Consider the following 16,257-nt stretch of genomic DNA (forward strand, 5'->3'; position numbering starts at 1 on the left):
TTATCCAAACTGAAAAAAAATGCAACACACCTTTCAATTACTTGAATTATCATTTGAACTAATGCATCTGCTTCTGATACAAAGGTATTGTCTGCATTCAAGAAAGTTATTCTTTGACTTGCAAACATAACAATAAAATTCTTTTGGCTTGCCTTTAACCTGTGCAGACAATTTCTTTTCATCATACTACAACTTAGTTTTATAATAATTATTAAAATTTTCTGGCCTCAGCTTTATATATTTCATAACATCTTTCACTCTTATTCTAATAATATTCCTTCAACATCATCTTGTTCTTATGAATCTCTTGATTAATTAGAATTGCACATCCATTTCACTCCCATTCTGTGTTCTTGGAACTCCAGGGATACATTAAGATACTGCATCATTTAAGCATCTTTTCAAAGCTTCTCATTCAACAACTGATATCATTGAACCAAAGATAGTTTTTTCCTGAGTTTCTCATAATTTCTAGATTTGTATTTCAGCATATAACCTCTCCTGACTGGAACATCCACATCACTGGCTACTTTCCAGGTCAGTACAGCATAATCATTGTTATCAACTGGTAGCAAAACAGTCACATCTTTAACTGAGATACCTTGTGATGATATGATAAAATCTAATACAATGCCCTTGAGTTGCTTCACACGCTGCTTGAGAAAGTTTTCAAGTAATATCTTAAAAAATTCTCATTCGTTTTTATCATGAATTTTCTCTGCAGCCCAATGAATATTCAGAAAAATCATCCATAATAATAACTCGTTTAGTATCCATCAGAGTAATTTGTCAGTGCATTTCTTCATCCCTGCAAATGAACCTCAAGGTATGTAGCAACATCCCACCATGTATTTCATCCTGTTAGCCTCCACTTCACACAATATCACCTCAAACTCAGTGCTCCACAGAAAACATCGCCATTATTGTTTTCATGTTTTCTATCTTATCTGGATTCAAATCATCTGTTATCATTAGTAGTAATCCTCCTCTCCTACCTTTACTTCATTCCTTAAAATACTGTATCCTTTGCACTCAATTCCAGTTATGACCTCCAACTCTGAAAGTGAAGTTTCACTAATACCAACAATTTTAGGCTACAACATATTTACCAAAGCAACAAATACAACCACTTTGTTTCTAATGTTCTCAGCATTTGTGTATAGACATCACGAATTTTTACTTAAATCTACAGAGTGTTTGGCCCAGTTTGGCAACATTCTCTTTTCCCTCTTTGCACACACTCAAAATGCCTAAATCCAAAGTGTAGTCCATCCATTCAGCAGAATCATACTGTACTAGTTGACATTTGTATGACTATTATGTCTACAATTATGAGCGTCACTTACACATTCTCAGCATTCTTACCAAGATGATCTAATTTCCCTGACTCTCTGCATTAGGTCTCATTCCAATAAATAATTTTTGTAGGCATCTGATGACAAATCCATTCAAGTACAGGCCATCCCTCTTACATAGATCTTTTTTGCCACTCAAAACATCCAAAAACTGACATCCATTTTTTCTACATATCCTGCACATTGAATAATTTGCTATCATTATCCTCTGTCTTAACTTGTTACTATGATATCTCTGTAATAAACTGACCATTTTTACTTTTTCACCTTTCTTTTTTGCTTGCTTCTTCTATCAAGCCTTTCATATCCTCTCTCATACTATATTTGTCACTACTTAAATTATTAGTTCCAACTAGGACCATCATCTCTTTTACTTTTTTTTTTTTTATTATTGCTTTTGCTATATGCATGTGAGCAATCAAGGAATATGGTGGTAAGAGGTATAATGTATGGGACTCAATGATATGTGGTGTTCATGATAGGATGCGTGAGGAGTGTTTGCCAGGAGGAACGATAGGAAGTGTGGCTCTGGCAATTAAGAGAGGTGAAAGGGTGAATGAGATGATTGTGATGGTGGGAACAAATGACTTGAGTGGTGGTGTAAATAGGGCAGCGAGAGATATGAGATTCTTGCTTGAGGCTGTACGAAAGAAGACACAGAGAGGAAAGATAATGTGTATGATAATGTTGAGCTGAGCAGAAGAGCGGTGATATTGAATGGCATAATAGCGAGAATATGTCAGAAGAGAGGATTCGAATATATGGATGCTTGGAGTGCATTTGAGAGCAGAGAGGAATTGTATGCTAGAGACCGCTGCATTTGAATGAGGAAGGACGTAGGCATCTGGAGAGATTGCTGTTCTGAACGAGTCAGTGTGTCCCAGTGTGGATGGTACCAGGGGTAGCCTCTTGTGGGAATAGGTACTTGAGAGAAGGAGGATGACATCAGGTAATGCTGAGCCCAGTGGAGTCTAGAGGGGATAATGCTGAATATAGAAACAATGGCATTTTTATGCTTTATACCAATGCCAGGAGTATTCAGAATAAGGGAGAGGAATTGGTGGCACTGATAGCATCAGCCTGGCCAAAGATTATTGGGATCACAGAGATGTGGTTGACAGAAGAGGATATAATAACAGGAATAGAAGTTGTTGGGTACACCATTTTTCACCAGGATAGGAAGGGAAAGCATGGTGGTGGAGTACTGCTTATGATAAGTGACGACCTATGTCCTCTAAAGTGGAGGCTTTGGAAGGCTGTGACACGAATGATTTTGAAAGCATATGGTGTGAGGTGGAGGTGAGCAAGACAGGATATTTAGTAGGGTATTGCTACAGACCCAGGCGTATAGAGGGTGGAGACCAGATGTTGAGACAGTTGAGTGTGGCAAGTGCAAGAAGAACAATTGTTATGGGGATTTTAACTACAGCAATATAGATTGGGGAAAGGAAGATGCATGTAGCAATAAGGGAATGGAATTTCTAGAATTCTTGGGGGACAAATGTCTTAGGCAACATGTAACAGAGGGAACAAGAGGTTCAAGAGTTTTGGATTTGGTTATAGCATCAGAAGAGCTGATAATAACTGAGATGACATCTCTCTCTCTCTGCCAGTTGGAGACAGTGACCATATGGTTTTCACATGGAAAATGAATAGACATGCAGGAGTATCAAAGAGACAGGAATGTATGTGGAATTATAAAGCAGGTGATTATAATAATCTTAGATGTCAACTTGGAGAAGTTTCGTGGAGGGAGGAATTGGAAGGCCGGGATGTCATTAGTGCTTGGGAAATTGTGAAGGAATATTTGTTAGCAGCAATGGTAAGCTGTATTCCATGAGTGAAGAAGAGGACACAATTTGGAATAAAGTGGATGACAACAATATTAAACAGGAACTGCATGCAAAAAAGAGGCTATGGAAGAGATATAAGGAGACAGGTGAAGAGAAGATGCATGAAGAATATAAGACACAGGCCAGAAGAGTGACTAGTATGGTAAGGAAGGTGAAACTTCCTTACAGGGAGAAAAAAGCCTGCTATCTCCATATGAGATTGGTTAACTCAACTTCAACTGAAAGTGGAAGTATGGTGCAATTGGAAGAACCACTGTTCTTCCAATTGCACTATGGAGCTGCTAATAGTCTCAATGGAACAGTCTCAAACCAGTTTCCATCTTAATAAATTAGTGAGACTTCCCATAATAAATCCATTTTCTGCGCAGTGATTTGATGTTAATAATCTTGAAGAAGTTCAAGATTTAAGTGAAGAAAAAAATTAACTACAAACACTTTATATATAACCAAGAATACATTAATCTAAAAAAAAAAATTAACACATACCATGGGATTTTACACTTGTGATTCGTTTTGTTCTGGGTGTAGCATGCCTTCTGATCACAGTCATTCCAGTTTCTTCGTCAGTATCATCATCTGAAGATGATTCTGAAACAATCCTTGAGGTCACAGACTTTGTATCTCCATCAACAATATCAGCTAAAAACGTACATTCACGATCATCACTTCGACACAATATTGGATGGCTGCGGTCTTTGAATACCTTGAAATTTTATAAAGGAGAGGGACATACAGAATTAATTTACATTACTGTGCTATTTTCATAATTAGTGCTTACAAAAATATCAGGCAAAAAAACAAAATCAGTGAAGGAAATGTAGACAGAAAACATATTATTAATATTTAACATCTGCAGGGAGTCCAAAGACTCATCGAGGGAGGGAGGGCACCTGCTCTACAACTCTGTCTCCACCAACTGACCGCAACCACACCAATGCCATCTAGCACTGACCACCACCACTAGTTTTTCAACAGACAATCACAACAACCATGCCCACGGTGGAATTCGAACCTGCAGCCTTTTGGCTGGAGAGCGGATACGTTAACAACACAGCCAGCCAGGCCAGCTTAAAATTAGGATGAGCACCTGCAACTCTGTCTCCACCTACTGACCGTAACTACACCAGTACCATCTACCGCGAACCACCACCACTAGTTTTTCCATAGACAATCACAAACATCCATGCCCACGACAGGATTCAAACCCACAGCCTTTTGGCTGAAGAGCGGATAAGCTAACCACTTCACCAGCCATCAATAGTTCATTTACTTATTGAGTAAAGCCACTCAGTTCACACATGCCCTATCATAATTTCTTTTTATCTCTCTGCCCTTCCCCCAATTATGATATAACCTCCATATTACAGAAATCCTTTTAACTATGATGTTAGTCTCATGTCTCTTCCTCTGTATACCCATTCATCAAGTAAAGTCCCCATTCTTTAATTATTTAATAGCCAAGCTGTGTTTTCTTATTTCTCAAAATATGAATGTGAAGCATGTAACTGAGTTGTATTAACATGGATAATAAGTGCATGCCATCATTTATTTCCATTATGAGGAGTGGTAATTCTTCACATTCAGGAGAGCACCCAATTGGATTAATTCATGTTTATAGTTGCCTTTCAGAGCCAACAGTACTGATAGCCAGAAGTGAGAATTTCCATATAATACATAAGGTAGCTCTAATTTAAACAGGATGTTGTAATTAATAAATATATACAATATGTTTTTATATTTCGAGTCCTTGTATTGTATACGTAGTTTGTTATTAATGGGAAGACAAATAAGAAAAATATCCATACTGTAATATATGATTTTTGCCATTAACAAAAAGTAAATAAATAAAAAATAACATCACGAAGTTCAAGAAACTAACATATATTTCAAATAAATATTGTAAAGTAGGAATGTTAGAATCTTTTTTTTGTTGTTCATTTTGTTCTTAATTTAGATAAATTACACTTAGTTGAAGGCATTTTTGATTTCCAAGAATTTTATTCAAGATAATTTAGTAACTACTTCCTTGGACAGAGGAAAAGGATACACAGTAATATACTTGGATTTCGCAAAGGATTTTGATAGAGTACCTCATGATAGGTTGACAGTCAAACTAGAGCAGATGGGATTGTATATTAAATTGGTGTATTGGATTGGAGACTGGCTATCTGATAGGTATCAACAAGTTGTGTATGGGGGAGCGATATCCAGGAAAAGGAAAGTCACTAGTGGAGTGCCTCAGGGTCTGTTTTAGGTCCATTGCTGTTTAACTTGTATATTAATGATATAGGCGAAGATTTGGATGGAGATATTCAGTTGTTTGCAGATGATGCAAAGTTGGGACAAACCATGAAGTGTAGTGAAGATGTTGTGGCCTTACAGGAAGACTTGAATAGATTGAATATATGTATTGAATAGATTATGCATATGTCCTCTGAACCTATGACCAGATTCAACACTCTCACATCACGAGTCAATTCAGTCATGTGCTGTTTCAAGTAATTATCTCTTAGAAGGTGTATGAATTCCATTTCCTTTTTTGCCATGTGAGATTTCCTCCTTCCAATTGATATCAATATAATTAAAATCCCCACAATAATCACTAAGCACTCATTGCACTAATTTGCTGATGCATGAATTCGATATCACCCCCTGTACCCTGCTGGCCTATAAAGCAACCAACTGTATATTTGGTTGCATTGGTAACTATTTCACACCAGACCGCCTCAAACGAACTATCATTCACACGTCTATCCTCTTGATATATTACTTTCTTTGGCTGCAACTCGTCAGCTATCATCAACAGTATCCCCCCCCGTTCTATCTTCTCTATCCTCCCTGAAAATACTGCACCCATCACATTCAATTCCAATAACCACATCTTCTGCTGACAGCAAGTTTCACTAATGCTTACAATTTTTGGTGAGATTACACTGACTAATGCCAAAAATTCTTCCCTCTTATTTAGAATGCTTCTTGCATTAGTATACAAAAATTGCAGATTCCTTTTCATTTTTGTACCAGCTTTAGAACTGATATACATTCTACTAATTTCAGTAGTCCCATGCTGATTTTTATCCACTCTATTCTTCAAATTATTCCACAAAAAAGATCAACAAATATACATTCACTGCATAAGTTTCTCCCTCTAACACTCAACCTTTTCAATTTTAGTTTCCCTGCCCAATTACTTCAACTTGTTCAGAAAACAGTAACTTCTTCAAACACTTATGACCTTCCATGTTCAGATGCAACCCATCTCTTGCATACAGCTGTCTTTTGCCTTCAAACACACTCCAGACAACAAGAAACTCCAGACCGCTTTTTTTTTGCATATTCTTTGCAATCTTATCATTCGTTATCATTGCTTTTCTACTTAACTCATAATTGTCAAAATGAGGTAGCACACACAATCCTCCCTTTGACACTTTTCTTCTTCATGATATCTAACAATGTTCTTAAATCTTTTGCTACCCAATTAATACTACCACTCAGGTCATTTGTACCCATCATAACTATCATCTTTTCTGCATCATACCCTCTCATTATTGCTAAAGTCACTGTCTCTATTGTTCTGCCAGACAAGCACTCCTCAGGCATACCACTCTCCATACCCTTAATCATTGAATGACCATATATTATACCACTCATAACTTCATTCAAACTCAAACAAGCATCACACATGGCCTCATTTTCTATGACTTTCCCAGTTTCATTACTTTCCTTCAACACTCTTTTACTTACTCCCTCACTTTCACAACATCTCATTTTTTCTAGACCTTGTGTGCTTTCATTGTGTTGACTACCAATCACTTCCATACTATTCATTACGTCATCATTCACCAAAGACTCTCCCTTCCTTAAACCTGTTCTAGTTATTTCAGCTAAAGTAATCTCCATAATCCTAATTTCTCTATTTCAACACATTTAACTCAGTCTTCATATCCTGAACCTCCTTACTGAACACTTCCAATTCCTCTTACAGGAGATGAAGCTTGCTTTTCATTTTCATGAACTCCTGCCAAAGTTCTTCTGCTATGGTCCCGACGTTTGCTTCCATTCCCAATCACTCTAGTCCATCTAGACACTTCTTACATACATCAACATTTTCATTCTTCTTGTTCAGCTAAACAGTTCACAGATCCTTCACATTCCTTGGAACATAATTATAGCAGTTTCAGCTATGCATCCACTGCGAAAAATCCAAGGCAGAGCTAGACTTTCGTACAGAAGTCCTCCATGCTGCCAATATACATCTCTTTGTGAATGCCACCTTTAGAAGCTGAAGCAGTGCAACAAACAAGTAGCGAAAACACAATATAAACAACAAAGTTTCTACAACAACAGCACTGAAGGACACTTGTATTCAACCGAAACACAACTGAACACAATTTGAGACAAAAGCCTCACTATACCTCAATTTAAAAACACTTTTTCTAGCATAACTCAAAACGACTGCTACATTAGCTTGCGACACTCAAAAAAAAAAAACTTCCTGATATTGCTTTCCTTCATTTACATGACGTTTTCTCATTTGGCCACATGCCCACCAAACTTTCAAAAACCTTACTCAACCACCTGAACAAACAAATATAAATGCACATAATTTGCCATTGAAACTGAAAATCGAATAACACTTCCTTTCTTGGTGGTTGTGACACATTTTCCCTCAAGCAGGTTTATCCGTCACTACATATAACAAGCCAACACATACTGGCTAATATATAATAATAATAATAATAATTTAATATTATTGTTATTATTGCATGGGCACCTCCATGGAGTCCTAAGACTCATCACTGGAGACTCAAATTATCAACACAACATCTATTGTACCTCTTCTTGAAACCATTAACAGATGAAGCACTTAAAACTGACACAGGCAACCCATTCCACTCATTCACAACTCTCCAAGCAAAAAATCTAGTCCTCATGCCCTTGCTAATAACACTCTTACCCAACTTCCAGGGATTTCTAGTTCTACTACCTCTAGTCAAGTGTTGAAAGATTTCTGATGCATCAATCCTATAAAATCCTTTAAACAACTTAAATGTTTCATATTCAATCATATTCCCCCTTTTTCATCCATTAACCAACTTTTGCAATCCATAAACCACTCATCTTGGTCATATTCCTCTGGATCGTCTGCACCACATCTTTATTCCCATGAAACCCAGGTGACCAGACTTAAGCACAGTAATTCAGATGTGGTGGTATGAAGAGTTTATAAAGAGGAATGATAAATAGCTGGCCAGGTTGGCCGAGTGGATAGCACATCCACCCTTATATACCATAATCTTATATATCATAACCACCTCTCATATCCGAACCCGCAGCGGGCATGAATGTTTGTGATTGGCTGTGGAAATACCAGTGGTGGTTGGCTGTAGATGGTGTTGGTGCAGTTGCAGTCAGTTGGCGATTGAAGGGTGGAGACGGAGTTGTAGAGCAGGTGCCTTCCCTCGATGAGTCCTTGGATTCCCTGGAGGTGTGAAATTATTTTTTTTTATTTTTTTTAAAAAAACACTTTATTATGTCTTGCATACATACATATAAAAATTAGATTATAAAATTATAGAAACTACAATATTTAAAAATTACATACATATAATAACAATAATAGTATTTTTTTTTAATTCAATGATTTTTTGTTATTAAAATTATGATTATATATATTATACATTAACAAAACATGTTGTTCTAGTTGTTTTTTTAACAATGAATTTCATATATTATTATTATTATTCAGGCATCCAAGGAGTCAAAAGACTCATCGTGGGATGTCCCTCCTAGGAAACACAAAGTCCAGCATACCACTCCTTAAACTCATTGACCATTGTCGCTCTCACCACTCTATTAGGCAATGCATTCCATGGTTCAATCAACCTTCATGTAAAGAAACCACTCCTCACCCTCTTGCTCATAGTTTCCTTAACCACCTCTCAGTTTAAAACTGATGTCTGCAGTCCACATTCCTTCAGGCAATCCTCATAACTACAATTGTACAGTCCTGAAACCATCTTTATTATCCACCTTTGTACCCTTTCCACAGTTAATTTATCCCCTTCAAATCCTGGGGACCAAATCTGAGAACAATAGTCTAAGTGTGGTCTGATCAGGGTCTTATACAATGGAATGATAACTCTTTTATCTCTAGAGGTCAGCATCCTTCTCATTATCGCAGAAATCCTCTGTGTTACCTTCACAACTTTTGCAATATGTCCCCTGAATGTCAGGTTTCTATCAATCATCAACCCTAGATCTCTTGTCTCTCCTACTTCCTCCAGTATAGCTCCTCCAATAGAGTATGCAACCTCCCATTGATGTGTCTCAAACCTCAAGATCTTACATTTTGCTGCATTAAACTGATACCTCCATTCATTTGCCCATCTGTCTAGCTTATTCAAATCCTCTTGCAGGACTACCACATCTGCACTATTACTAATAACCATTCCCAGCTTCACATCATCCGCAAACAACTGAATATCCCACTGCAATCCACTGACAATGTCATTGATATATAGGTCCCAGTACTGAGCCCTGTGGGAACCCTCTACCTCCTTGAAACTGCCCCAACATACAGAACTCTCTAATACCTATCCAGACAGCCAATCCTGAATCCAGTTGACCAACCTGACATCCAAACCCATGTGCTGTAACTTAAATATCAGCTTATCATGTGGCACCCTGTCAAATGCCTTCGCTAAATCCAAGAAAATGGCAGTATATATGCCTTTCCCTCATCTTCTGCTCTTGTAACCTTCCCTTTTTTTGTATAATATAGTAGTAACAGTTACTGTAGATGGTAATTTATAGTTGTAGTTGAATAAGATTACATTTTTTAACAGTATTTATAGTATATATATATATATATATATATATATATATATATAAATTAAGTTATATATATACTATACAATAAGTTATATATATTTTACATTTGTTGCTTTTAATGTATTTAAGCATTGTAACTGCAAAACTTCAATGCAATAAATGGATTTTTTCTTTCTTTCTGTTGATCTCAGTTGAAATGTAATGTCCCAGCTTGCATCCTCAAAGCTTTTTAGTAAGCTTATTTGAGGATAACACTGGTCAGATATCTTTTATTAATGTGATTGCTGTGTTGGAAGTAGGCTGATGTTTGAGAGGTCAAATGAATGAGCTGAAAGGTCTGATCAAAATGAAATTGCCGATATATTCTGGTGTTATTGCATCTGTCTTGATGGTTCACATTCATTTTCATTGTGGTCTTCTTTTTGAACTAATTAGGAGACTTTTTTTTTCACTGTGGCAGCCTTTCTATGTCTTCTGAGCTTTTAATTTGTATCAGCTTTGAAGTTTGTGACTTCCTCAAGAATATCTTGGCATCTCTGATCCACAAAAACTGGTAATATTTTTCTGTTTTTGCTTTTCTTGCTTGGTACAACAGATCCTAGTTGACTAGTGTTAAATATTCCGATAGGAAGATTGGCGTATTTCTTGCATTGTGTTCAAGTCCTTGCAACTGGTTTTTTCTGTCTGCTGGCTTTTATGAGATTGTCTCTTATGGACTTGCTTGTAAGGCAAACTATGACTGGCGCGGGTCATGGCAAGCCTTGTTTTTTGCTCTTCCTGGAAATCCGATTTACGGTCTGAATGTTATGCTGTAGAAGGATGTCGATTGCATGATCTAATTTTAAAACTTAGTCTCTGAGGTTTTTTGTAGGTGCAGTTTCAGGAAGACCGTTTATAACAAGATCTTCTTTATATTGTTGCTGATTTAAACGTTCCTATTGTATTTTAGGGAATTAAGTGCTTGAAGGAGTTCGGATGTCTCTTTCATCAAATTGTATTGCCTGTCAGTGCATTAATGCTGATTTTAATGTCTTTTACTGTTTGCAAGACTTCTTTCACTGCTTAATTATTATGTTTGATCAAATCCTCATATTCGCTAGTTTTTATTGTTATTTGTTCACTCAAAGAGGACTTGCACAAGATCTACTCAGATGGTTCTTATAGTCTCTAAACTGTTTTCTATTAGTATATTTAAAACTTTCAAATTATAGAACTCGCCTGTGTTTTTTTTGTCTGTTCAGTTCGTTGTCTGATTTTGCCTCTAGTATAATCGGCTGCGCGTATGTGGCTGCCTTAGGTGCATTTCTTTTTTTTCTCCCTACAGAGTAGGCACTTCCATTCCTTGTGTGTTGCATTGGATTTACATTGCCAGGTTGTTTCTGAAAGGTTAGCACATGTAAAGTGTAGATTCCTATGTCATTTCCTACAGGTTATATGATTTGTTTCATACGATAAATCCTTCAGGCATTTGATGCACTTCATGACTCACATTTCTTCCCTTGAGCAACTGTAGTGTGACTGTAAAGATGGTGACGTCCTTTGTTCTTTGCTTGTTGTTGATCACAGTCCTCTCTGTTCACTTTTCAGCACTTCAAAATTTGGTTTCTTCTTAGCCAATTTCAGTGAATTTTATATCGCTGTTTTCAGAGTGGCAAGTAGAGTTACTTGGGAACACTTTCAAATTAGAAACAGGAGTTAGAACTACTTTAAAACTATAAGAAACGTGAGCAGCGATATAACCATGCCTGTTTGTATGCTTACACAGCACCCTCATTAATAATAACATCCCTTTCCACTTTTTTGTTAGTGTGTTCTTCAATAACCAAGTAATCCTGTGAGCTACCCTGACTACCTTAGCAATGTTCCCTCTAAACTTCAACTCTCTATCTATATACTTGGAAAATCCTGGCTTCATCATTTTCTTATAATACAGTTCCCTCAATGTCGAACACAGCTGTATTCCAAAGTGCATAACTGTACACTTTTCTACATTCAATCAACATCCAACCCATATTGATTGAATGTAGAAGCCTATATTCAATCAATAATAATAACCCCCTTCCATTATGTTTTGTCCATGCTGTCAGGACTATTAAAATCATTCTGCAAGCACTCTACATCATCTTGATTAATTATTACCCTATTCAACTTTGTATCATCAGCAAACAAATTAATATCCCCTTTCAGATTATTTCATGTATCATTTATTATAATTATTATTATATAAATTTTATAAATATATTATAATAAATCATTAAATATATTATTATTATTGATTATTATTGTTGTTTAGAAATCTCAATGGAGTCAGAAGACTCATTGCAGGAGATCCATTATATTCACATAATACATATCATACCTCTACTCGAACTAATTCACTGATGAAGCATTCACAACCAGCTATTGCAATGCATTCCACCCATTCACCACCACCATCCAAGCAAAAATTCCATGCCTAACATACTTGTTAACCACACACACACTTCCACTTGCGACCCTTTGTTCAATCCCTTCCTGCCATGTATTGAAAAAACTATTCAGTGTCAATACTATAAAATCCCATTAAAAACTTATATGTGTCTATAATGTCTCCTGTTTTTTGCCTACCAGCAAATTTTTAAAGCCCACAGACCATCAGTTTGTTCTCGTAGAGAGCATTCCATACCTGCCACAATCTTTGCCATTCACCTCTCCACTTCTTCTTCATCCACATGGAATCCAATCATCCAGATTTGTGTGCAGTATTATTAAAGCCTTATACAGCAGAACATTAACTTCTGTATCCCTGCTTGACAGTTTGTTCTTCAACCACATGGTAATCTGATTTGCTGTTTTGGTTACATTCACAGTATATCCTCTAAACTTTGACTCCCTGTCCACAATCATGCCCAAGTTCTGATCGGTTTCCTGTAGTTACTTTTATCAGCTAATTTTCTCTATAATTAGCCTTAGCCTTCCGTACTATACATATCATTCTTCTTGTCTGTGCTATGCACCGCTCATGGGCTTGCTGATCACCTTTTTACTTTATGATCCTCCCCACAACCTTTACTTTGTCTGCAACTCCTGCTTAATGGATGAATGAATAACTTCATTATGAAGCTATTCATCCATCTAACTCCTACCTGATTTATCCTTCTGAATCTGGGTATACATTCTGATACTTTCTTCAAACATCCCTTGACCACCTCCTATGCAGCACAAACATCTCTCTTCCAAATTCTTATGCCATGATACTGCTGAAAGCTGTCTCCCCAGCTTGTTATAATCACCTGCTTTATAATTCTACATATACCCCTTCTTAGCAAAAAATTCTACATACCTGCAATCTCTTAGGTCAAGACTAAGTGACTGCTTTCCCCATGAAGAGGCAGCATATCTAGATTGGCTAGTGTTAAGTTCTCTGAAGATATGATCAGGTCCAGTCAACCTCATACTTTGTGTCTTCTCCATTACAAGCTGTCTCAGGTAATTATCTTTCAGCAGCTGTATAAATTCCATTTCCTTTCCTCCCTGTGACCATTCCTCCTCCTCCTCCTGATCTATGTGTGATAGTTGAAATCTCCTATAATAATTACTTCACCTGCTCATCCTTGCTAATTTGCCAATGCATGCCATTTACATTCTCCCTTATACCCCTTTGATTATAGCCTCAACCAATTCCTGAATTTTACTTTTAACCAACTTTTCCACTAATTTAATCACCATTCCTGAGATACTAACTGGTCTGTAATTTGCTACTTCTGTCTTGGAGCCACCTTTATGTAAAGGAACTATCTTATCCCCTTTCCACTCCCTTGGAACCTTGCCATAGCTGAGACTCAGATTAAGCAACTTCATCAGAGGCACTGCCAGTTCACTTACAAATTCTGATAGCACATGAGCAGATATAGAGTCCAGACCCACCTATTCACATTGATAATTTTCAGTATACTGAGTACCTCCAGCTCATATATGCTGTGTCTATCACAACTTTACAAAGTGATAACTTAGTAACTGAGCTATTTCTTCTGCTTCTGTCACTTTCCTACATCAGCACTGAGTAAAGTTATCTTTCCATAGTCATTCTTTCTCTTACTTGCTACATGGCAAAAAATCTCTTTTGGATTTACTTTGACCTGCTTAGCTATTTTTCTCTCAAACTATGATTTAGCCTCCCTTACCATACTAGTTATCCTTCTTGCTTGTGTTTTATACTTTTCATGGGTATGCTGATCAGCTTGTTTATATTCCTTCAACAATGCTTTCTTCTTTTTTTGCAGTTCCTGCTTTATATTGCTAGTCATCCACTTAATCCCTACTCAGTTTATCCTCCTGGCCCTGCTCTGATACTGCCTTGCTCAAAAATCCTTGACCACTTCCCATGGACTAATGACATTAATTCCATGTATGATATGGCACAAAAGAAAATAGTACTGAACTTTGACATACGATATATCATTGTAGTCATTCAGTACTGTTTTTTTTTTTTTTTTTTTCCACCATACTGTAGTTTCTTACACCATGCACTGATCCAAGTTGCCTCCTAAGTTGGTCATAATCACCAGCTTTGTAGTTCTGCAGAAACCCTTTCTTGACTGAAATTTCCACATGTTAAGCTACCTCCCAGAATAAGACTACATGTTCACTTTCCTTGATCAAGGTAGAATCGCTACCTCAGTTATAGATATCTCTTCTGATACTATTACTAGATCCAACACACTCAAGCCCTTGATCCCTTCCATCACATGTTGATTCAGGTGATTATCCCTAAGTAATTATATAAATTCCATTTTGCTATGTGCCCTTTCCTCCTTCCAATCACCATGGTTGAAGTTTCCCATGTGCTTGGCCTGCACTCATCATGCTCATCTGCAGATGCATGTTGTCCACATCTTCAAGAACTAGAGATCTATAGCAGCAACTAACAATATATTTTATCATATTGACCTCTATCTCCAGACAATCTCAAATGAACTATTTCCATCAGATCTACAGTCTTCCTTTATTCTATTTTTGTTGGTTGAATTCTTCAGCTATCATTAATAATAACCCTCTTCCTGTCTCTATTCCCTCTGTCTTCTCTGAAAATACAATATCTGCTACATCCTATCCCTGAAAGTACATCATTCTCTGACAACCAGATCTCGCTGATGCAAATAACTTTTGGCCAAGTTGAGTTGACCAATGCTAAGAACTCCTCTCCTTTCTTTCTGATAATTTGAGCATTCATGTAAATACATTTCAACTTCCTCATGGGCTCACAGTTATTCTTACATAATGTCGTTACCTGCCCATTCAGATTTGAAACCTGATAAATTGTAATAAGCTCTTCATAATTATTACTGTACGCATACTTATCTCTCTAAGGGGTGGCTAGACACATGATTGAATGCCCGCCCTCAATATCTATAGTTTCCCTGGTTTTGCACTTCCAACTTCTCACTGAACAACAATTTCTCCAAAAACCTAACTCCAAAATCATTTATATGCAGTCCATCAGGAATATACAGGTCCTTACATCCATGAAATTCACTCCACACATCTGAAAACTGCACACAATTCCTTCTGCATAATCTTCTCACTGACTCATTATCAATTATAGCCCTTCTTCTAGATATATTAGATTGAGAGCTGCAAAGAGTAGACATCTGGATATTTTTTATAAGAGAGTATATCTTCTTTTATCCATGTACCTGCCCAAACCTGACTTTTAAGAATATTAAAATCACTTGTCTTATAATTGCATATACATTCCTTTCTCCTTAATACTTCTGTTTCATTCACACTTGAAATATATATGTCCTTCCTTCTTGAAGTGCAGTCTATCTCTCACACAGTCCAAGTGACTAGTCCATCAAGAATCCAAAAGTTCATTCCCTTAATCCTACATGACTCCTCTTCCAAATTTATGCTGCTATAGATAAAATTTCCCATAAGGACCACCTATTTTGCACTTGTCAAACACAATTGCCTAAACATCCCATACTTTTCACCATCTGTCTTCCCCCTGGCTTATTGCAACATCCCACTAAATATCCTGTTCTGCCCACCTCCACCTCACAATCTCAAATTCATTAATGCCAATTCCATCCAAATTTTCTCCCTTAAGAGGATACAACCCATCATTTATCATAAGTAATGCTCCACTACCATTTGACTTTCTTCACTTGCCAAAATATGCTATACCCGTCTACTTCTATTTCTGCCAGGATATCATCTTCTGTCAACTGTAT

The 16,257-nt window shown here is 36.9% G+C and overlaps 1 protein-coding gene across 10 annotated transcripts in view; it reads right to left on the bottom strand.

Annotated features, from left to right (window-relative positions):
* LOC150104358 (intermembrane lipid transfer protein VPS13A-like) overlaps nucleotides 1-16,257 on the bottom strand; it is a 2,072,875-nt gene that overhangs the window by 796,202 nt on the left and 1,260,416 nt on the right. For all 10 annotated transcript variants that reach the window (XM_090396324.1, XM_090396319.1, XM_090396320.1 and 7 more), the window contains one exon: nucleotides 3,695-3,911. In XM_090396324.1, coding sequence (XP_090252450.1) covers nucleotides 3,695-3,911 — 217 coding nt within the window. The remainder of the gene's footprint in view (nucleotides 1-3,694; nucleotides 3,912-16,257) is intronic.

Source organism: Typopeltis vanoorti, chromosome 8 (genome assembly GCF_054136105.1).
Source record: "Typopeltis vanoorti isolate ZY-2024b chromosome 8, IOZ_Tvanoo_1.0, whole genome shotgun sequence".
Lineage (NCBI taxonomy): Eukaryota > Metazoa > Arthropoda > Arachnida > Uropygi > Thelyphonidae > Typopeltis > Typopeltis vanoorti.